At 33.3% G+C, this 24,269-nt stretch overlaps 2 protein-coding genes and 1 long non-coding RNA gene across 4 annotated transcripts; 2 read left to right on the top strand and 1 right to left on the bottom strand.

The window, feature by feature from the left end:
- Positions 1 to 1,397: 1,397 nt before the first annotated feature.
- Positions 1,398 to 6,021, bottom strand: LOC145615239 (uncharacterized). Its single transcript, XM_081670305.1, has 3 exons — positions 4,208 to 6,021; positions 1,774 to 1,922; positions 1,398 to 1,669 (listed from the first exon to the last, which is right to left on the bottom strand). The coding sequence occupies exon 1, from the start codon at positions 5,695 to 5,697 to the stop codon at positions 4,408 to 4,410; it is 1,290 nt and encodes a 429-aa protein (XP_081526431.1). The 5' UTR covers positions 5,698 to 6,021; the 3' UTR covers positions 1,398 to 1,669; positions 1,774 to 1,922; positions 4,208 to 4,407.
- An 8,256-nt stretch (positions 6,022 to 14,277) lies between these two features.
- On the top strand, positions 14,278 to 16,901 carry LOC145614731 (uncharacterized). 2 transcript variants are annotated; one of them, XR_014107142.1, is made up of 2 exons: positions 14,278 to 14,517; positions 16,323 to 16,901. It is a non-coding gene; the product is annotated as an uncharacterized LOC145614731 (long non-coding RNA). The 2 variants fall into 2 exon arrangements; XR_014107141.1 differs by having other exon boundaries at positions 16,243 to 16,901.
- Positions 16,902 to 19,666: 2,765 nt separating this feature from the next.
- LOC145613221 (ent-kaurenoic acid oxidase 1-like) lies at positions 19,667 to 24,258 on the top strand. The gene is made up of 8 exons (XM_081668282.1): positions 19,667 to 19,939; positions 22,004 to 22,481; positions 22,675 to 22,941; positions 23,057 to 23,146; positions 23,227 to 23,305; positions 23,473 to 23,579; positions 23,683 to 23,804; positions 23,888 to 24,258. The coding sequence occupies exons 1-8, from the start codon at positions 19,701 to 19,703 to the stop codon at positions 23,976 to 23,978; spliced, it is 1,473 nt and encodes a 490-aa protein (XP_081524408.1). The 5' UTR covers positions 19,667 to 19,700; the 3' UTR covers positions 23,979 to 24,258.
- The last annotated feature ends 11 nt before the right edge of the window (positions 24,259 to 24,269 follow it).

Raw genomic sequence — 24,269 nt, 5'->3', positions numbered from 1 at the left:
TGAGAAAAATCGCAAACAAGTACAGTGACATGGCTCATGAACTAATACACAAGTGACTAGTTTTTATGTTATTAAAATTTCACCGAGAAATAAGAGGAACTAACTTTTCCTTCGAATTGTATTCAGAGTAACATAGTCAACATTTATTACATTGGAAAACATTGACGTTTTCAACCAATCATTGCAACACAGAATACACCAAATAAATAGAGAATAATATGTCAACAGTAGCAGTAACAAACCTACCAACAAACCACCTCGCTTGTGCTATCACAACTATCAACCTAATGACAACATAATTTATGAGTGATCCATTTTGGTTACTCGACCTGCTACATCAACTCAACTTTCTGATAAAAGAACCCCATCCATTCACATAGATAAAAAGCGATGATCAATGAAGGGCCACATGTTAGAGAATGAATCTGGTAAAACGAGGGAAACAGTCACGTCAAAGCCGACATACCTACTACCAGAAAGAGCAAAGTCATCCCTTGATCCTAAACATAATGTCACAAAAGTAATCATTCAACAGGCAAATAGACAATGAGAAACCCAAGTATAGAACTAGTCATGGAAGGACAAAAAACTACAAATCAACCACAAGCTTTTCGAACAGTTAAAGTAGGCACACTCTGAGCTTCTGAAGAAAAGCATGGCAGATAATAGAGCTAAACAGAAAGGATGTATCATAATATACAGAATGAACGTATCAATGCATTGGAAGCTGACCAAGTGATAGGTGCTCTAAAAGTCAAAGCCAAGTACCCTGAGTTCCTGACTAGCAGAATTGAACACAGTTCAGACTCCAGCTACCCAGCATGTCCAGCTTGATCAGGCACACATAAACAATACAGACACATATCCAAATATAGTCAATCTTCGATATGTCCATCTTCCAGATGTACAAATAAAGAATTGTGGTAGCTAAGGAACTCACAAATCAAAAGCAACATAAAAGGGGCATGAGTCAATCTCTGGGCATGTTACAGTGTAAGCAGTCATGTTTGGAACAACAGCATGAAACATGATATGTTCATCAAGAAACTTAATAAAGCATATGCTCACACTCATTTATTTAATTTTCGTGTATGAAGTAACTTGCAAGTGGCAATAGGATGCATTACATAAGAAATTGACGATAACATGAAGACAAACTTCCAAACCTGAACATATGCAAGGAGAAGATAAAACATGTTTGACTGATTGACCCAACAAACACTTATTCAACTACGGAACTACCTTAGAAGCATCAAATTCAAGCTTCTGATATTGTCATAATGAGCATTCAGTAGGGTGACAACTGAGTGACTGACAAGAAGAGACGGTAACACAGCAGAAGAGAGATGTGAAAAGGAGATAGAAATTCTTAGACCAAATGCAACTTTTTTATTGCTTGAAAAATCAACTATAGAGTGGAATGAATTACAGAGAGGCGTATTTTATTTCCCCATTGTATACCAATTTTTAAGAATAATTGATCTATAAATGAATTAAAGAATTGATAACTTTGAAGCTTCTCAAAGTTGTGCTCAAATACCCTATCCATTTGAGGCTTATAGGTAAAACTGCCTCAAAAAAGCCAAAAAAGAACGCTAAAACTTCTCACGGGAGAAAAATGAGAGACTGATGCCACAGGCAGCTTTGAGTTCTGCAAAACAGGGGATTCCTGAAAGACAGTGTAGCTATCTGTATCAGTTGTAATCTTAAAATCCTCAACATTAAATAGGAATAAAGAACTAATGAAACCCAAATTATAATTTTCAAACTCACTTTCTTCCCGGTAATACCAAAAGCAGAAAAAGGGCAGCAATTTGACAGTGGTATCCATTATTATCAACTTCATTCTTGGACTGCCAGAGGGCTTTCTGGAATCACTTTACACCCTCTGAAGTTGCTCCTGTCTATATACATCCTTCATGCTGCAATAGAGAAAACCAGTTTTTATAAGAAGTCTTATAGGGACTTGGTTTGTTTTTTTCAAAAACGAAAGCATCAACACTCCACAAGTCCACAACAGATAGCGTAATGCTCCAATCAATTTACACAGCACTAATTAAAGGTTCATTATCAATGAAGGTGCAGACCTTGCATCACTCATAAGAAACAGCCCCAGATAAAGAAATCGACGACAAGCATATGAAGACAAATCCTACTGAACACCTAGAAAACACCACATCAAGTTATCCAGAAAAAAACAAGAGACATCATTGATGTTCACTTAGGTGGCTAAGATGGCTGAGCTCATAATAAACAGCACTAATTAAAGGTTCATTATCAATGAAGGTGCAGATCATGCAGTCACTCATACCAAGTAATAACAACTCCAGATAAAGAAAATTGACAACGACCATATGAGACAAATCCTACTCCCTCTGTGTCTTTTTAAGCGTGACACTTATCAAATGCGGCCCTATTTGTTTAAGTGTTACATTTCTTTTTTGGCAAAAATCTACATTTTAATATTATATGTGAGAATAGGTCCATATGTGAGAATTCATACTTATATGAGAACTGATTTAAAATTTAGAACATATGAGTAAAATTTTAGAACATGTGAGTAAAAATTTAGAACATGCGAGTTAAAATTTAGAACATGTGACTCAAATTAAAATTCTGAACATATGAGTAATAAATTAGAATATTTGTGTGATTAATTAATATGTTTAGAACATCTGATTTTAGAATTAGAACAAGTGATTAAAAATTTAAAAAATTTGCGTTATGAAATTTTAAACATATGAGTAAAATTTAGAACATCTGACTTAAAATTATGAACATGTGAATAAAAATTTAGAACAAACTGATATAAAATATAGAAAGTGTGAGTAAAGAATTTAGAACATACGTGTAAAAAAAAAAATAGAACATACGCTTTAAAATCTGGAACATATAATTAAAAATCTTAGAACACACGTTTTAAAATTTAGAACATATAAGTTAAAATTTAGGAACAAGTTATTTAAAATTTATGACATCAAACTTAACTAATTTATGGTTTAGAACATGTGAGTACTTAATTAGAACATTTGATTTAATTTAGAACACCTAAGGAAAAGTTTAGAACATCAGATTTAAAATTTAGAACATACGAGTAAAAATTTAGAACATAAAGAGTGTTCTCACATATGAAAAATTCTCACATAAGAAAAATTCTCACAAGAGCCTTCCCCTATATATATATATTATATTTCTTTCCTCTCGCATTCATTCCTTTTTAATAAACTATTAACCCCACTATCTTTCTTTTACAATTTTTTAATACTCCAACTACCCCACTTACCTCTTATTTTGTTTAAGTCAATTAAATTGCCTACAACTATGAGTCAATCAAAGTGTAACACTAAAAAAAAACACGGAGGGAGTATTGAACACCTAGGAAACACTACATCAAGTTATCCAGAAAAAACATGAGACATCATTGATTTTCACTTAGGTGGCTAAGATGGCTGGACTAGTGTAAGTGTGCAACAATATGGTTACAATGAAAGTATTTTATAAAGTGGCTTCTTATACCCTCCTCTGAGTCCTCTCCAAAGAGTTTGTCCAAGCCAAGTTTTTGCAGTCTCTAACATGCATCATTAACCAATGTTTTCTCTCAGATTTGGACTTCTCTAATATGCACAGCCATTTTCCACTTTATTTTCTAAAGAAATTTTAGGTCAACATGTCTGATTACATCCCTGAAAATCAAACTAGGGCACTTTGGAACACAAGGAGCAATTTAACCTAGATAAAGGTGGTCAAGTAGAAGGGGGAAAAAAAAAAAAAAAAGCACTCAATTGTCAAATCTCTTTGTACACTAAATTATGCAGCTAATTCCACAACCTAACAAAGAAATCTTAATAAGTCGCCCGATTACAAAAGGTTCTATCAATCCTTATCAACCAAATCACCCATAGGAGACCAAAGTTAGAACAGCATTAGCAATACCTTTCTTCACCGTTTCATTTCAAAGATCACACATAAATTTTGCTAGTGTTTCAAAAGAGTCTAAGAGCATAGAAAATGCACCCCAGCCACACTGAATACTCAATTTCACAAGAAAGAAGCCACTTTCTAGTGCAAAAACAAGTTACATAGACTGTCTTATCCTGTTTGAAACGGAGACAGCTAGCAAGTTATGTGTATGTCATGCAATCATTTATACAAGCAGAAAAAAGAAAATGGAGAGAAATTTGTTGATTGAAGACAAGGAGCAACTTACCACAATTGGGAGGCAACATCCCCGGCCAGTTCATCAAAAGCTATAGGACACAAAGAACATAATTTTATTGTCCCTTGGATGCCTGATCCATACAATGTCTCATGCCGTTCAAATTCTCAATACCAAAGATAGTAAATACACCAACCAGCCAATATAGCTTAGGAAGATGATATGATATGAGCACTTCAACCTATCAAATTTCAACTCCTTGCTAATATAGCTTTAAAAGCATCTAGCTGCCTCGCAGGAAAAGGAGGATGTCTTCTTTGAGCCAAATTAAATATCATTGCAGCCTTATCTACTTCTCCAATACTCTTTAAACCCTTAAGTAATGTACAAATGGTGTCTACATTCAGAGTCCAGTTTTTCTTCATGCATTTTTTACACATGAAATATGCACTATTAAGATCTCCTGCCATGCATAAGTAATGTACCATAGTCTGATAAATTTTAGCATTAGCTTCATAACCCCGGCCATGTAAGGCCGAGAAAATCCTTTTGGCCATATCAAAAAACCCAGCCCGACAAAATCCCTTGATTACCAAATTATAAGTAACTTCATCTGGTTGAATCTCTATACTTTCCATCAAGCCCAGCAAGTCATTTGCTTCCCATGCTCGCCCTCTACTTACTAAAAATTGGATTCTAGCATTAAACGTAGCAATGTTAGGATAACATCCCTTATAAACCATGAGATTCCACAGTCCATTTCCAATCTCCCAACGACCATACTTGTAGAAAGCTGATATAAGAGTCGTATACGAAACAACATCAGGCTTTATCCCCGCCTTTTCCATCTCTACCATTACTAAATAAGCCTTATCCAATATTCCCATCCCACAAAAAGCATTAATCACAATATTAACTGAAATCACATCAAGCTGAACCCCAAACTTCCAAGGCACATTCATAAGGAACGAATTAATAGCCTCCAAATCGTGGGTCTGACTCAATACTTTCAGGGCAGCATTGACTGATTTTACAGTCCTTTTACATCCAAACAAATGCATATTATAGAACGTATCGACAGCTTGTTTAACCATACCCGCCCTTCCATACAACATTATAATCCTAACAATAAAACCCTCCCTCCTACCCTGAGGCAAGGACTTCTGATGCTCAAGCAAATGCTCAATGTAATCATATCTCTTAGCACCAGCCAACCTCGAAACCGTATCCTCGAAAGCATACTTGTTTTCAATAACAAGACGATTGTGAGCATTATCCTTGAACAGTTTAAATAGCTTATCTGGGTCTCTCTCTTTCTTAAGCTTAATAAGAGCTGGTTCTTCCAACTTAGGTTGAATCCTTGAATTAGCATTAACACTACAATTACTACCATTACTAATATCATGATTACTGCTAACATAACTACTCGAATTGCTAGTTGTAGGCGTATCAATGGCGTTAAAGGATGAACAAGAAAGATTACGACCAACTACAGAAAATCGACGAATGGGTCGAAATGAAAGACAAAATCTTTGAATCATCGCTAATATAAGATCTTGAATTCAAAATCAAAAAAGGGTTATTCACAATCTTGTAAGTTCATGCTAATTTGGGGAAAATGGGGATCAAAATTTTCGATTGAAACTTATTAATTGGCAGAAATTACAAGTAAAGAATCATGAATTTAATGGGATTGAGATAGATTGTTGGGAGCATACCTTGAAACCCAAATTTGGAGTGAATGTAATACTGAAGAAGGTAATGGAGGTGGGGTGTTAATGGCGGCGGTGGGCCATTATCGGGGAAGACTGAGACGTGGGGGGGTTTGGGAGCGGAAGAACGCTCGGTTAGGGAGGTGGATGACGTTGTTTCGGTTAAAACCCCTAAAAATTGAAGTCAATCAAGTATCAATTTTGTTCCCCTACCCAAGCAAGAGGAGAAGAAATTAAATTGACATAGATGTCGAATACTCCCTCCGTCCTTAAATTATATTACTCTTTCTCTCTATTATGTATTTATGTGAGGAATAAATGCTAGAAAGAGGAATGTAATTTAGGGACGGAGGGAGTACACTTGTTGTACACAAGTTTAAAAAGTGATAATTACATGGAGAATCAAAGGCCATATGTACGGTCTGAGGTCTGTTCTCTTTTCAGCTTAATTTCAGTTCAGTTCAGTTCAGTTCAGTTCAGTTTAGCTCAGTTCAGTTTAGCTCAGTTCAGTTCAGCTCAGTTCAGTTTCTAATTTATTTCTCTCATAAACAATTTAATTCAGTAAATTAAAACAGGCCTATAAATATTGTGTCCAATTGGATTTGTTATAAAGTGGAATGATGTTGCAAAGTCATTAGATGCACCCTTACATAATGAAGTATGTTCGTGATGAATATAAAATTTAAAGATAAAAACTGGAAATTGGATGATTTTGAGTAATAAGTCCATGTTTGAGCCTGGCAAGGACGTGTTGTTCTTGAAGATTTGTCCATGTTGCTCCAACTTTTAGATATCGAAACCTTTAGGAGGTCAGTGTCAGATTAGACGCGTCTATAATGACCCAATTTTACAAGCACACATTGCGAATCCTCCAGTTCAATAATGCTTGTTATAAATATAAGTACCCTTTCGTAGCTAGTTTTTTACCGTCTTGACAAATTTAAACCCATTTTCTAGGGTTTTAAGGAGTGAGAGTGTTTGAGAGAGCATTCCACAAAATAAGATGCTTGTATACCATCATCCATTGTTTAGATAAGATAGCTTCATGATCAGATTAGTTGTGATAAGGGTTAATCAAGGCTACCCAAGTTCAATTTATAACTAAAATAAGTTCTAATCAGGGCTAATAAGTTCATATAAGATCAGAAGTTAAGATTAGTTCAGATAAGTAAAAATCAGATGAATAGAATGCACCATCTATATGTAGTTGTTAGTGTTTTTTTTTTCCATAGCCTAGTTACGCACACAAACTCATGGGTTTTTTTTTTTTTGTGTGTGTGTGTGTATGCATCTTTTTCTATTTCTTCTTCTAGTTAGCTCGTTTACTTACCTCCTTTTTGTTGTTGATAATTGTGGGTAATCACGAAGCATTACTGGCCTCTCTTAAGTTAGCTATCACATGCATTTACCAATGTCCCACTTTGTCAAATGTACACAATTAGCGCAACGTATACAAGTATGTATCTTAAGACATATTTGAGGTCTCTTTAGTTTTTGAGCCCTTTGTAGGCGTAGAGGCTGCACTGACTATGGGTTAAGCCTTCATAAAGTAGTTACGAAACATTATTCTCTTATATATAATACTAGATTAAAACCCGCATGCACGGTTGCTAAATATTTATAACGACAATAAATTTGACCAAAAATAATGGTGATGTATATAAATTATGAGTAGATTCACCTAATATTAAAAAGAATGAAATATATTTTTAAAAATTAAATATATTATATATGCAAAAGAATATAATTAAACACATATATGTAATATTTATAATGGGTTATCTGATTTTAAGAAAATTTATTTTTGATTTTGTATAAAGTAAAAGTCATAATTTAGGTACAATTGTAGAAACTTTCTTTTTATGTAACAATTAATTTTGGAGGGAAAACTTGTAATAATATGCTGACAAGTGTCCCTTTAGTTTTGCCTTTAGTATTATGTAATTGATTGATGTGTTGCTCATTGTTAAATGGAGATTTGCCGAGGAATCTCCTTGATTAATAAATAAATCGATCTTACACATCAAATGACATTTTAGTAGGGATGGCAATGTGTCGGACTCGGAGCGGATTATGCTAAATCCGACTCCGATCCGACAAGAAGTCGGATGTTAAATCCGACATCCAACTCCGACTCCGACATCCGACTTCGAAATCCGACTCCGACTCCGACATCCGACTTCGAAATCCGACTCCGACTCCGACTTCAATATCCGACCTCCGACTCCGACTCCGATCCGACCCGACTCCGAGTTTCTTTTACATTATTTAATATACTTTGAGATGTTGGGCTATTTGGGCCTTGACAACCCACACCCAATGCCACAATGACCCACACAAAAATCCACTATCTATTGGAGTCGGAGTCGGATAATCCGTCAAGGTCGGACATTTGTCGGAGTCGGATTTTTTTCTCGGATTTTTTTTAGGATCCGACTCCGACCCTCCTCCGACTCGGAGTCGGATTATTTTAACGGAGTCGAACTCGGATTACTTTTTTCTCGGACTCGGAGCGGATTTTTTACCTCGGATCGGGGCAGAGTAGGGTCGGATTCGGACTGGATTGCCATCCCTACATTTTAGTGATAAAATTGAAATACAATCAACATGATTGAATAAACAATCTACTTATCTTGTATTTTCTTCTATTTTTTACGAAAAAAGTAGATTGTATATTTAGAATAAATCAACTGTACTAAAAGTTATTTTCAAAATTGCAATATAGTAACAATGACTAGGAATCAAAATGTAGAACATTTCAACATTCCAACATTTAACCAATCAAAATGCAAAATTCAAAATCATCATATATCTATACCTTATTATTGTTTATGACTAAGTTTTAATTTGGAGTACTTAATTAATTATGACTAAGTATACACGTGGGATAATATTAATGGTGTTGTTCATCATGTTGGTTAGCAATATGCTTAGACATCTCCTTTTCGGCTAATTCATCTGCCTTGGCAACATGCAAATCCATGGCTGCTTCAGCTTCTTTTGCCTTCCTTACCTCTTTTGCAATATCCTTTCTTGTTTGCGCTATCTCTATCTCATCCTGCATTATCAAATCTCAAGTTTAAATAAAAACGACAAATTATGACACTAAAATCTGATTAGGTTACATATTAAAGCCAATGAATAACAATCGTAAGACCACTTATATCCTTTTTTTTTATGCCTAGCTAGCTATTGCACACGTTATTTTAATTTATCGTAGAAGGATTCATCACATAAGCATACTATGTCATCATGCATATACACATCAAATTAATCTAAAACAAAAGGTTAATTGGTCAATTTTAATTCTATACATATAATTGTAACGCCGCATTAGCAATGTTATGAGAATTTTCCCAATGCGAAAATTTGCATACCTTTTCCTCTTCCTTGGCTTCGGCTTTTGCTTTGCGCATGGAACTTATATCTTGAATTTTCTCTTTTACGGCCTGCATTTTGTGCTCACTTCTTTTGGTAGCTTGATTGGTCAATTATAATTTATGAACAAAGTAGTTAATGTACTTAGAAATCAAAATCTACGTTAATAGGGAAGATAACTACGCTTTCTTAATTATATATAGGAGCTTAAAATTGATAAGATGCTAAATTATGCACTGGTTATTAAACTTGCAATTCTAATTGAATGCATGTAATACGGAACTTGAATGGATAACATTAAATTATCAATTATGCATTCCATTATTTCCATCTAATTTTTAATTTGTAATTTATTGGCTGATAAATACGAAGTAATTTGTTTTAAATGTGATAAATAAATTGTTTTAAATGTGATCAAACACCCCCAGACCATCTGTCAACCACCATAGATGTGCCACCTCCAGTTCAATAAGAATGGTGCAAAATTAATTTGGAATAGAAGAATTGTATATTCATGTTTCTTTTTTTAGTTTGTCCGACCTAATATAAAATTAGGAAATTAGCTTGTACAAAATAAAGAAACTGTAATAATAATCTCAACTTTCATCAATTTTACTTAGATCAATCAGGACTTGACACGTGTCAACTTGGAGCGGCGACTCTAGTGGTGGGGGACAGAAGGCCGACCGACAAGGGAGGTGGCTGGGCTGGTAATTTGCCGGGTGGTTAGAGTGGTGGGTTTTGGCTGGGTGGTTTTTTCTTTTTAATTTTGTTTTTTTTTTTTTTTTGTGTTTTTGTTTTTTTTTTATTAAATATTTTTTAACACGTGTTACTTTAACCAAAAAAAAAAAACCATTCAACCGATAACCAGTATTTGGGATTGAAGAAAAAGAATACCCCATCGAATTATTTCAGTGTAATCTAAAGTTGGGATTATTTTATGAAAATTGGAAAGTTATTTTGTCAACTTTTCCTTCTTTTTTTTTACAACAACTAATTAACAATCATTCTAAGGGAGTAAGGAAGTAAACGTAAAATAAACACAAAAAGGAAACTAATATATATGCAATCAACTTTCATGAGTAATTGGCATATATGGAGTAGTAATTATATAATAAGTCGGTAATAAATAAACAAAAATAATCTTTTACAATAATAACATAATTAAATCATTGATGAAAATTACTCAATTGTATGGCTATTTTTTTTTTTTTTTTTAATTCAAACATCATCATTGTAAAAAAAAATGTGTATTTTTTTAGATAGTTATTTTTCTGAACAATGGAAGAATATTGGTTATAGAACATTAGAGTGTAAGGTAGAGAGGAGTGAGATTAGAGTCAAAAAGACAATTTAATCATTTTAAGGCCTTTATAAGAAATAATTTTAGTATGTACTACCTCCGTTACATATTAGTTGCAACTTTGGAATATTTTATCTCTCACAAATATTGCCCAAAGTTGCAACTAATATGTAACGGAAGTAGTATAACATTGCGGCATTACCTATGTTGAAAAAAAAAGGATAATGTAGAAAAACATATACGGAGTAACAAGGAGAAATAAGAAACTATCCCACATAATATAATATTAGTAACACACTCAAACTAGAACGTAATAATAAAATGCAATATTTAGTTATTAATAGATTGAAAAATTACGTAATACAAAACACTAGAATTATAACTTTTTAAAAATAACCTAACAAAATTTGCCTCCATTTAACGTAACCATAATAGATAGAAACTCAATCGATCTTTGTTTAGATTGTTAACGAACGAACGACCCATTGAACATTATGATGTAAAGAAAACAAAACCAAGCATCCCGCCGACGAAAATCAGTGCAATGATGAATAGCATAAACGGCCCCGGAGCCGGGAACGGCGGCAAAGCTATACGCATAAATACCCAAAACGCAATCACAACGACCAACATGATGAAAAACTCACTTTCTGCCATTTTTTGTAATTCAATTAAAAAATTCTTGATTTTTATTTTTTTAATGAAATTGTAGGACAAAATGTGTAAGAATAAGTTGAAGATAAAAAAATTGATTGATGTGTTAGTCCTATTTATAAGACTCTATTACAACCCTAATTACCTAAAATGTACATACTCTTGACCGACTTTAATAGTAAGGAAACTTAAAATTTCCTAAATTTATGTACTTAGTTACTTACTATATGTCTTATTAATTCAATATATGTCAATATGTATATAAGAAGTAAACACGGTCGAATTAAGAAATAAAAAGCATAGGAAATCTTAATAAATGTCATAAAAAGATCAGCAGAATCTCGTATATCTTCAAAATTGCATATTATAAGCAATAGTGAAAATTTATTTTACTAATTAGTGGAAAATTTATAGATGTTCCAAAAAAAAATGATATAATTAAGGTAACCGTCTTCATATTTTGGCAAGTAATTTTTTTTTTTTTTTTTTTTTTTTTTTTTTTTTTTTTTTTGCGTTGTCTTAATAATAAAGGAAATAAGAAGTATGGAATAGTTAAACTTCTACATACATACGTTCGTTCTACCATATTTTTTTAAAAGATTTTTAAAAGTAATCTTCTATTGCCTTAATGTTTTCTATAAGAGAAAAGGTAATTTTAAGGTAAAATAATTGTAATTGTCCTACCTTGTAAAATATTAAAACATTAATTTACAAAAATACTATCATAGTATCATGGTACTAACTACTAAGCTATACATTATATTTTCATTGTTAGGCCTTGTTTGATTCACCTTAATTTTGCTGAACTGAAATTATTTTTACTGAACTGAACTGAAATTATTTTTACTGAACTGAAATTATTTTTACTGATTTTCTATTAAAACTCTTCTTCAAGAAAACTGAATTTTACTGAACTGAAATTATTTTTACAGAACTGAAATTAATTTTACTGAACTGAACTTATTTTTACTGAACTGAAATTATTTTTACTTAATATTATTTTTTTAAGGTGAAGAGAACAGGGCCTTACATTGTGGGTTAAAAAACTAGAGGTGTCAATTCAGGGTTCATTTGGCATCATTGTGGTTTTCAGTTTTTTAGTTTTTTGTTTTTCAAAATCTTACGATATGTGTTAAATAATGAATTAAAAATTAGTCAAACTTATTAAAATCATGATAACTTTGAAAATTGACAACAAAAAAGTGGAAACATTTTTTCTTGTTTCCTGTTTTTGGTTTATGGTTTAAAAACAAAAAACGATGCCAAACAAGCTTAAATGTCTAGGTTTAGTTCGGTGAGGTTAGGTCGAGTATAATTTTAAATTTGAGTCATGCTAAATTATTATGTCTATATGGGTTGACACTTAAATGATAATATTTGGGTCGGTATTGAATCGGGTTGATCGAGACATCGAGTCAAGTTTGACACCTCTAGTTAAAAAATGAAACCACTTTCCTAATATGCATTCTCAAGCAGTCAAGTTACCCCAAAACCGTGCAGTGTAGAAAGACTAGAAACATATTAAATTTTGTTAGGGTTAGCATGACTTCATGATTTGTGTGCATTAGAAATTTGGAATCAATCATCAATCAATCAATCAATCAATTAACCTATACTAAAAGCAAATCCTTCCATGACACTTGTCATTACCTTGTGAAAAATTTTCCCGCCTTTTTCGCTTATTTTTTTTTTATTTTTTTTTTTTTTTTTTTTTTTTGCAAAATCTTTAAGTAAACTATTTATGCGTTGTATATTTTCCTTCCAGTTTGACAATCATATTCCATATATACTCAAATGAAATATCTTTGAATATCTTTTTTATACTTTATATTTTGTTATATATAATTGTCAAAATTATTTAACCACCGTGCATTGCATGGGATTTTAACCTAGTAGACACTATCGGAGAGACAGAGAAGATGAGTATGTTACAAACAGCATGATACAAAATCAATGGACTATATCTTGGACCGGCCCATTAAGAATCATTGGCTTGCTAGGCCAACCCACAGCTCACATTCAAACATGACCCAATCAAGTAACCCAAGCGTAAAATACTTTATTTTATTTTATTTTAGAAATGGCTTTAATTCAAAATTTAATTATTTTGCCTTAAAAATTGCCCAATCATTGGGTCCCACCCTTCCACAATCTACCATAAAATAACAAAGTATCCTTGTTGGAATCTACGTGGAAAGTTGAATAATTTATCCAAAGCTCAACTGTCCAAAGCCGTACCAAATTTTAAAATAGAAAGCCTAATTACACTTTTGTTTGGTGTAGTAAATAAACTTAAAACCAACCATGGTTAGTGGGTTAACCAATATTTGTCCTTTCCTTAACCTTGCATGTTGCAACTTGCATTTTGTCTTTTTTGTTACCCAATTAGATTTTACCGACGAGTAAATTTATACTCGAGTTACTCTATTTCAAAATAATTAATACATTTTTTATTTTTAGTTTTTATAAAATACGAGTAATTGACATGTTACCTATAAATGAAAATAGACCTTTCACCTGTTAAAAAAAGAAAAAAAAAAGACCTTTCTATATTTTATGAAATCAATCACTTTTGTATACACCCGGTTTTCAGTAATTTATTGTACATCGAGTTCACTTTTGTCAAATTTAGTGTCACTTTTGTCAAATTTAGTATCACTAATGTCAAATTTATCAATGAAGCATAAATAACTCTTATATATGTCAGAGTAACTTTTGTACGTTTTAGTGTAACTTTTACGCCTTTTATTGTCACTTTATAATGGATGTTCAGTAATTTACTGAACATCCGTTTTATTTAAAAGTTTGTGTTATGAAATTATGTTATCAATACAACATCATTTTAATACAAAGAGAGTATTGCATTGTGTCAATATTTTGTAATTAAATCCTATTATAATCCTAATGAGGCATTTTAAAGATCACGATATTTCCATTTACTTTCCATTTCAATTTCAATTTTTTTTATTTATATATAAAAAAAGCCAATTTCGCGAAGCTCGTCCAAGATGACCACTTGACTAGTACCACATTTTGTTCCGCTACGATACTTCTCCATACCATATTAAAATTAATACAAGTAGAATATTAGCAAAAATTAGCTGTTAAAATCGGTAAACTATTCATTCAAGTTGATAAAAATTTTGCCAAATATTTGACCAAAAATCAAATAGTCTTAATTTAAAATTGGAAGAAAATCACGTGTGCCACGCTACAAATAACCAATCTCCTCACATCCTTCCCATATTCCTCTCTTTTATTTCTTCTTCTTTCTTTCTTTCTTTCTCTGTTCTTCCCATTGACCTTTACTACAGGTATGTTTACCCTTCTTTCTTTCTCTTTAATGGGTTGTAAAAAGATTGATTTTTCTTCTAAATTCATGGGGTTTTGTTGTTTCTTACTTTTGATTTTGGTTCTATTATATTTTCTTTGTTTTGTTGGGACATATTCTGCTAAAATCTATAAATTGGTGAAAAGAAATTAGTTAATTTTTGCTATGTGAAAAGTTTCTTCCATTTATGCTCAATGAACAAATGTTGAAATTGTTACTTTATCTGACCCTTTAGATTGAAAGAAATGAACAAATTACAGATTTTTCTCATTGAGTTAGTTTGCAAATAGGAAATCAAAGAGTTATGATAAATAATTGAAAAATGGAGGCTTTTTAATGAATTAACTTATTTGGGTTTATTATGGTCGTTTTTTTTTTTTTTTTTTTTTCATGTAATTATTTGTTGAATGGATATTAATTGCTGTTTAATTTAGTAATGTGCTAATATTGAAAAAGAAAAAGATGATTGATCTTGGGATTAAAATTGTGGATTATTGAAGAAGTTTATGAATTCTTTTAAAATGTGGTAATGGATGATTATGGTGTTTTTATCACATTTAGCTAATGGGTATTTCCCATTTAAGTAAAAGTGTTTGGTAAGGAAGGAGACACAATCACACCAAGAATGTTGAAGGGTTTGGTGGGTTTTGAATGAGTCTAATTCAAGATTTTGGTATATGATCAACAAGAATTTATGACTCAATTGCTATAATCTGCACAAGAAATTAAATCCTGTCTAATACTTATGGTCGATATTTGATCATATTCACAAGTTAAATGAGAAGAATGTTTGGAAAAAGTTGACTCATAAAAAAATAAAAAGTTTGTGATTTGGCTTTCCAATTTGTCATCCAATTTCTTAGGTCTTTTAGTAAAGTCGTGTCATGTAATTTATTATGAGGAGTTGGATAATATGACTAATTGACTATCGATTCTTCTTATAACGAACGGATATTACATAAGCAAATTTCCCTCCCATCTACTTGTGAATTATTGCCAATTGTTGGCAACTTCTGTGAAGTGACTGGTTGCATTGTCGTAGTTAGGCTTATGATACCGAGTTTAATTTTGGCTATACATGAGCTGGAATGTTAGTAGGACTACCTCAAAGGTAGTTTAGATGGTTGTCAATCTCAACTCTGCACTTTTCAATTAGTATCTGCAAGTTGTTACTTAAGGTGCTTTGTTGTTTACACTAGTGTGTAAAAATCTAAACAACTTGTGAGTTGTGACTAGTGGGTGGTTGTATGCCTGCATCTTATCTGTATGCCTATCTTGTGCCATCACTGCCATGTATGTGCCGTTGAAGATTTGTGCTATCCATTATCCATTTTTTGCCTGTAATTCGGATCATGTGTCTATGAACCAGAATCTAGTCATTCATTATTAACATCGATTATGTTCCATCGAATTTCTTAGTCCATTCAAGGCTTGTAGGCTCCAACTGTTCTTAATCTGAAAGCTTGTAGGCGTATTCATAATTTAAACTTCGTTGTATTCACCTATAGAACCCATTATCTGAATAAATTAGCCCTTGATTGAGCTTACTTGTTCCTTAGCTGATTTTTTTTAGTTGAAGGCTAAACTTAGGTGGTCCTATGAAAACTTATCTTTACTAATTGGCTCTTATCTAACCTAATGTGAACTGATATTATTAGTCCTTATTTTGAACTTTTGACTTATCTTTCTTGAAACTTATTGTTGTAAGGTTGAAAGAACAAAGCCTCATTGCCGTATATTGACCAAGGGTTGAGCTTGGACTGATCTGTTCTATTGAAATGTCTGCAGCACAAGCACAACTGTATCAAAATTTGATGGCTGAGAAGATGCCTACTAAGGATAGCGTTGCAGATTTTGCTCGAGAATCACTCATCGCTTTGTCAAACTCTCTACCTGATAAGCTTTCTGATTCACCTGATAAGTTCCCTAATTCACCTCACTCTTCAGAGAAGGTGACCTCTGTGGGTAATACAGTAAATGAAAAGGATGGTAGCGTGGACTATTGGTCTGAACTAATTTCATTGTCCTACCCAACACCTGATGCTGATTCGGTACCTCAAGTTAAAGGTTAGCTGCAAGATGGTGTATTATATAGATCTATAATAACTGACCGAAAACAGAATACTAATCTCACTTGTTGATGTGTTGGAAAATTGTAAGTTACCGGCTATATATAATATGTAGGGATTTCCTTGCTTGCTTACTGTTTTGTTCTGGTAATCACAAGTGATTCAAGAAAATGTATTGCTTATGCATATGATTCGATTGCCTTCTTTGCTTCAAATAATCAAATGTAATATTAGTATATGCTCACTTTTTTTTTTTTTTTTGAGGGGATTAGTATATGCTCACTTGAAATTATGTATTCATGATTAATGCTCAGGTGATATCTTGTAAATCAAAGAAATGCATTGCCAAGTTCTGAAAAGAAACTGCAGTCACAATTCCGAATCCAGAAATACTGTTCGAGAGCTTTAATCTTGTAAACAAGATTTCTTGGCTCTCCAACTCAGGCTCAATGCACTTGGTGAGCATTTCACTACTCGGTATGCAAAAATTCTGTTTATAAAAGGCGACTGCTTTAAAACAACTTTATAATTAATACGAAGAGTACATTACATTTATTTCCTGATGGAAGGAGTATTACTGTTAAATTAGCCATAAGACCAAGTATGAAATGCCTTATGCTCGCTTTGATGATGTAAACACTGAGCTCAACTCGTAACACATCAACACAAGATCATTGGGAACTGGTCTCTTATGTATGCAAACGATGTGCAAGATTACCTTGGTAGTAACTAGTAAACCAGAAAAGTTAACAACTCCATATAAACCAGCCGGAAAACAATGAAAGAGGACACATTCTATATACTTGTCAAACTAAATGAGCTAAACTAGAGCTGATCATGGGTCGTGTTTGGGCCTTGTTCTGATCTGGCTGGATTTTTGTTTCAAGATCAGATTGGGCTGCGTGACCAGGCCCAAAACAGATAGTTCCAAATTTACACCTTTTTTTTTTTTTTTTTTTTTTTTTGGGGAGTTGGTAAAAAGAGGAAATCTAGTAGATAGGAAAGTTGAAAATATTCTGATTGTATGAAGTGGAAAAATAAAGGCATAATTGTGGAATGATGTATCAATATAGAGTGATTCTCAATCCCTACCAAAGTAGGTTCATGGACCTTGATGGGCATTGAGGTCTAGGCCTTGTTCCACCTTCAGTAATTAAGTGGAGAAAATAAAGTGCCATAGAGAAGATTAAAGTGTTTGACAGTAAGTCTGTGATTGGATTTGGTTTAAGATAAGTATGGTCGTTGGCCATTCCAGGCCTGCCTACGTGTCATGCTAGCATGCCATGCATATCTCCGGTGACAGTTTTTTTTTTTTTTTTTTTTTTTTTATTCAATCTCCGGTGACAGTTTTATTATGCATTATTTATAAGTTACGAAGTATTTTATTAAGTAGGCTACTATAACTACAATACGACATGACACGATCCACATGCCACCTTAAGTGAATAAGTGTGCCTCGATATCTCAAATTATTTGACTCTGTTAGTCCATGAATTGCTTGCTAATATGCTAAGGCTATGTTGATCTTGATAAAATTATGACCCAAATATGACTTTTGGATTTGAGAAGAATGTATAAAAAGGAAAGGAGTACAGTATTTTCAAAGTGCCCTTTTTCTTTTAAAAAAAAAAATGACAATGGTTAAATTAATGTTGATATTGCAATTTGGGGTGTTAACGAGCCGACCAACACCGAGCCTCTCTAGGCTCGGGCCAAGGTCGACAGAGGTGAGCTTGGGCTCGGCTCGAGCTCGAAGCTTGTCGTGAGAAATTTAGCTCAGCTCGAGCTTGCCACTCAGTCTCACTTAGGGATGTCAATAGGGCGGGGTGGGGCGGATGTTGGCCTTCCCATCCCCACCAAACATCTTCATCCTCATCCCCATCCCCGCAGCGGGTCTAATATTTATCCCCATCCCCGCCCCGACGGGTACAACTCCAAAACCATCCCCGCCCCACCCCCACTCGGATATCCATCCTCACCAAATACCCGCCTAATCCCCACCCAAGATCCACCTAATCTTCGTCTCTCAAATACACACTCCTACATAATTAATACGGATTTTAATATTAAAAAAAAAACATTCTTAAGATTACACACATTTTTGTTTATAATATAAGTGTAGTACAAAGTATTATAATTAATATTTTATTTCACGTAATTATTTTATAAAATAGTATAAAAGTATATAGATGTACATGGGTATGAGGTGGGGATGTAGTGGGTACGAAGTGGGGCGGGTACAACTTAAAATCCATCCTCGTCCCATCACCCATGGCGGGTACGGTTTTTATCCTCATCCCCGCCCCACCACCCGCCAAACTGAGACCCATCCCCGCATCACTGGGGGGGTATCCTACTTGACCTGCCCCACTGACATCCCTAGTCTCACTCGAGCTTGAGAAATTGAGCTTGAAACCCGAAGGACAGTACATGAGCCTAGCTCAATCATCAAATGTTTGATCTAGTCTCGAATTCACCTATTTTTCTCACATTTTCTTACTTTCCTTGATACTCGATTAAATTAATTGAATCTACACTTAATTAAATGAATGTAACATAGCATTAAAAAAAAAAGTTACGAAAGTTGACATCATAGATTATACTTATATATTAAAATCATAATTCTTAGTATATGTCAAAGTTTTTCTAAATTCAAAACAAACAATATTTTAAGGGGAATGCATAAAGACAATATGCTATTATGCTCCGACATCAAACCAAAAAGGCTAAACAAATGGAAAAGAAAAAACATTGAACACAATCCAACAAAAATTAACAAAATTACTTTTCATCAACTGACAATACATGAAATGAATTTAGCCTTTAAATAAAAAAAAAAAAACTCTTTACTCTTTTTTTACTAAAAAACCCTTCTTCTTCCCCCCTTAAATTATTTCCTTTTTTAGTACATTTTCAGATTTTCTTACACTACACCAACATCTTCTAGCACCCTCTCCTTTTATTTCTTCAATCAAACCCACTTCAAAATTTCATCTTTTTTTTATTAATACCCATAATTTTCCTTCATAATATAATTTGCTTCTTACAATTTTTTTTTTTTTTTTTTGGAAGATTTAAGACCAAAAAAAGTTTAAAAATGGAGTTGGGTATAATTTCAATAATATCAATTTCAATTTTAGTTGGGTTGATGATTTGGTTAGTAAATTTCTTGTTGAGAAGAGTAAATTATTGGGTGTATGAATCAAAACTTGGAAATATGAAGCATGAATTGCCACCAGGTGATCTGGGTTTGCCATTTATTGGAAATATGTGGTCTTTTCTCAGAGCTTTCAAGTCTGCTAATCCTGATTCTTTTCTCAACTCTTACTTTACCAGGTTCTTTTCTTTATCACTTCCTCTGTTTTTTTTTTTCTTCATGTTGTTTTTGTATTGTAATATTGGATACATGAAATGTGTCATGTTTTGGGTTAGACTAGTTTGATCGCTTATTTGATGGTTGAGACACGTAATAAGTCACCCCGATGATGAATATTGATGAATGTAATAGCATTAAATGCGGAGTATTAATATTGTTGGTTCAGTACGGTCCTTCATCTTTAAAAAAAAAAAAAAAAAAAAAAAAAAATCAAAACGAGCTTATGGCATTGAGGTTTTGTTAATTTTCTTATGCATTATTTTTGTTGTTTTATTTTTTTAGGAAATATGTTAAACCCATTTTCTGGGTATCAATGACTTTGCTTAAACATAGTTACACTACTAGCTATGAACCATAAGAATAAAATTCATGTGGTACTAGGAACAATTTTTATGGTTAAAGTTGATTAATGGTGTTATGAGTTATGACTCATGTGAATCATGTCTTATCTAGTAACAATGCGCCACTTTAAGAAGAGTTTTGAGTGACTTTGGTTTTTTTTTTATTTTTTTTTATTTTTTTATATTTAGATTAAGGTTGCTTTAATTTAGTGGGTATATAGATTGACAATGTCATATTCCCTACTCCCTAGCTAGGTGTATCCAAGGAATTTTATTTATTGATCGGCTTTGTTCATTTGTAATGAACAAACAAAAAAACATTTACGAGGTTATGGATATACCTAATTTTTAGAGTACTTCTGTACTTGTAAGCAACAAAGAATTTGTAGAAAAGAATAGAGTTTAAGTTACGTGTAACCTTGTTAAAGAATGTTTGTATACATATATATAAAACAAAGTTAATTGATTCATGTAGTACCAACACTACTAGCATAAACAATAAGAAAACTGAAAATTAAGAAGATATATCTCTAATTAAGTTGTTAGAATATTTTGAAGTAATTCACTTAAAATAGTAAACAGAAACTTAAGGGATGTGGACAAATATGAATCACATTAAGTGAAGGGTAAAGTGTATATATCTGCACATAAGTGTGTGTTTGGCTATTGCAATTTCAGCCAAATACTCAAATACCAAGACAGAAATAAGAATAGATTTATAGCATTGATTTTCACCCTTTTTGGGTAAAGGACAAAATAGGTCCAAATCTTCTTATAAATCAAGAAAATAATATAAATTTGTTCCCACAAAATTTGTCATTATGCTTTGTACTTTATGTGTGGACTGGATGTCGTGACGAGGAGTGATAAGGCGTAGTCTGAGAAAGAAAGCCACAAGGGACGACAAATTAAATGATGCAGATGAGATTTAATCTTAAGATACCGCCTCAATACCCTTAACCTCAAAACGTTGATGACAACAAAAGTTTTATGTCGGGTTGTGTAGTGAAGTTGTAATTGATGTTGGGTTTCAATCAATTTGCTAAATTGGAAAGTATCCTAAAAGTTGCAATTTCATACTGGACGACAACCTTTGATGGGTCCTCGAATCAAACTCATAACTTTGGCCACTTTGGGCCTCTCTACTTTTCTGACCACTCTAAGTTGTATTGTGCTAAATGCCAACACCTATTTAGGGAACCAATAAAATCTTTGAGGTAAGATTTAGATTTTAGAGTTGGATGTATTGACCTATACTAATATATTAGAAAGCGTTTGTCTCATGTCTTATCTATTGCTTCGTAACTTGACATTCTCAAACCAGAATTACTCCGAATCCATGACTTGGTGTTGTGTAAGTCTGTAAGAACAGTTTTCAACAACCAATCCAATAAGAGGATTGATGTCAACAAGGAAAAAAATTGTTTTACATGAATGTAGTTCGGATCCCTCAGAACGAATTTATTTAACTAATTATATTTACGAATATCAAAATGGACTATACATTGAAACAGAGGGGGTATCATCTTTCTGAATCAACGTGATGTATATTTAAATGGATTGATTGAACTTTATGATACTTGTGACCTTTAAACAATAGAAATTTTTTCTATATTATACATGATTATAGTTTATAGAAGCTTAATGATGATGAATGTAAGCTGATACACTAAATTTGTGCAGGTTTGGTAAGACAGGAATTTACAAGGCGTTCATGTTTGGCAACCCAAGTGTTATTGTTACCACAGCTGAAACATGCAGAAAAGTGCTAAATGATGACGAACATTTCAAGCCTGGTTGGCCTGTTTCAACTTTGAAGTTGATCGGTACTAAATCCTTCGTGTCCATTTCCTATGAAGAGCATAAGCGTCTAAGGAGGTTAACCTCTGCTCCCATCAATGGACATGAAGCTCTATCAGAATACATCGAATATATAGAAGACATTGTGAAATCTGCTTTAGAAAATTGGTGCATGATGGGAGAAATTGAGTTTCTTACACAGCTTCGGAAGTTGACTTTCAGAATAATTATGTATATCTTTCTGAGCTCAGAGAGTGAACCTGTAATAGAGGCATTAGAAAGAGAGTACACAAGACTCAACTACGGTGTTAGAGCTATGGCGATCAATATCCCTGGTTTTGCTTACCATGAAGCACTCAAGGTATAAGTGACATAGATTTTGTCCCTTTTGTTTCATTTCATACATGTTCACTTAGAACTTGTTCGGAAAAATTAGTTGTCATATAACCTTTTCAACATACTATCTTGACCTTAACAACTACACTTCACCAAACACAATATTTAACTTCAGTTGAGTTTTGACTTGGTAGTAAAAAATGTTGGAATTTTACTAGGCTCGAAAGAGACTTGTAGCAGTGTTTCAATCTATAATAGATGAACGAAGGGCACTAAAAAGGGATGGAGTTGCTATCAAGGCCAAGAAAGATATGATGGATGCTTTGCTTGAGGTTGAAGATGAGAACGGAAGAAAATTGACAGATGAAGAGATCATTGATCTATTAGTGATGTACTTGAACGCAGGACACGAGTCATCAGGTCATACCTTGATGTGGGCTACTGTCTTGTTGCAGAAACACCCTGAATTTCTGCAGAAAGCCAAGGTATAAGAACTCTTCTCTGCTTGCACTTCCCTTAAAGGAATTGCACTTCACTTCAGAAACATGATGGTATAAAGGTGCTAAATCAAATTTATGTGTCAAAAACTGAACTTTCCAGGCTGAACAAGAAGAGATTGTGAAAAATATGCCAGCAGGACAGAAAAGATTGACACTGAAAGAATTCAGACAGATGACTTATCTTTCGCAGGTATGTATATTGTGCTTGCATCTCCTTTTCCCGCAATCTTTGAGCTTACTAATTCATTGTATATACTTCGTGAAATCAAGGTAGTAGATGAAACACTTCGGTGGTTAACATTCTCACTTGTAGTCTTCCGAGAGGCCTTGTCAGATGTCAAGATGAATGGTCTGTACTACATCAAAGCTTTAACCTTTGTTTTCCCCTTCAAAACTTTTGAGTATAAATACTGTCCTCAAAATTTACTCATTACATAATAATTCTGGTTCTTATTTGTTTTGGTTTAGTTTGTTTTTGGCATCGAAGTTAACACAAGAAATTTCGGATGATTTCAGGCTATACGATTCCTAAAGGATGGAAAGTATTGGTTTGGTTTAGAACTTGTCACTTGGATCCTGAAACCTGGCCAGAACCTATGAAGTTCAATCCTTCGAGATGGGATGTAAGTTACAAACACAAACTCGTTCGTTTTCTTTTTATTAACTTTATTGCCAAATATGTGCAACAAAATCTGTTGATCAACACTGAAGTTATATATTCTATAGAGACTTATCCCTAGACCAGGAACTTTTCTTCCCTTTGGTGCTGGCAGCAGGCTGTGTCCTGGAAATGATCTCGCCAAGTTAGAAATATCGATTTTTCTTCACTATTTTCTCCTCAATTACAGGTATCAGATTATGAAGATTGTTAAGTTTTTGAATTATTTTCATGCACAATGTTTGGTTTTTACAGTAAGACCATGTTCTGCAGGCTGGACGTAGTAAATCCTGACTGCGCCGTGCAGTACTTACCACATAAAAGACCGAAAGATAACTGCTTGGCTAAAGTCAGAAGGATCTAAGCAGGGATCAGTAGCATAAACATGACAGATTGAGACCCCCTACTTACATTAATCACATAAGGCTCAGATTTTAACAAACAATTGAGTAAATTTGTGAGAACAAATATATATTCTGGTAGATCTTGTGTTCTGTAATCTGGTTATGAAGCAAGGTCTACTCCAACTAAAAATAGTCAGAGTACTATTTTAGTCAGAGTATTACATTCTTTGCTTGTGTACTTTTGCTCAGGCTGATAAATTGGCTTATATGGTGTATACTATATGAGGCTTAAAACTAGGAATGTCAATGTG

Source organism: Chenopodium album, chromosome 25 (assembly GCF_948465745.1).
Source record: "Chenopodium album chromosome 25, dcCheAlbu1.1, whole genome shotgun sequence".
Taxonomy (NCBI): Eukaryota; Viridiplantae; Streptophyta; class Magnoliopsida; order Caryophyllales; family Amaranthaceae; genus Chenopodium; species Chenopodium album.
The sequence above is the reverse complement of the archived record's forward strand: the minus strand, read 5'-3'. Positions and strand labels throughout refer to the sequence as shown.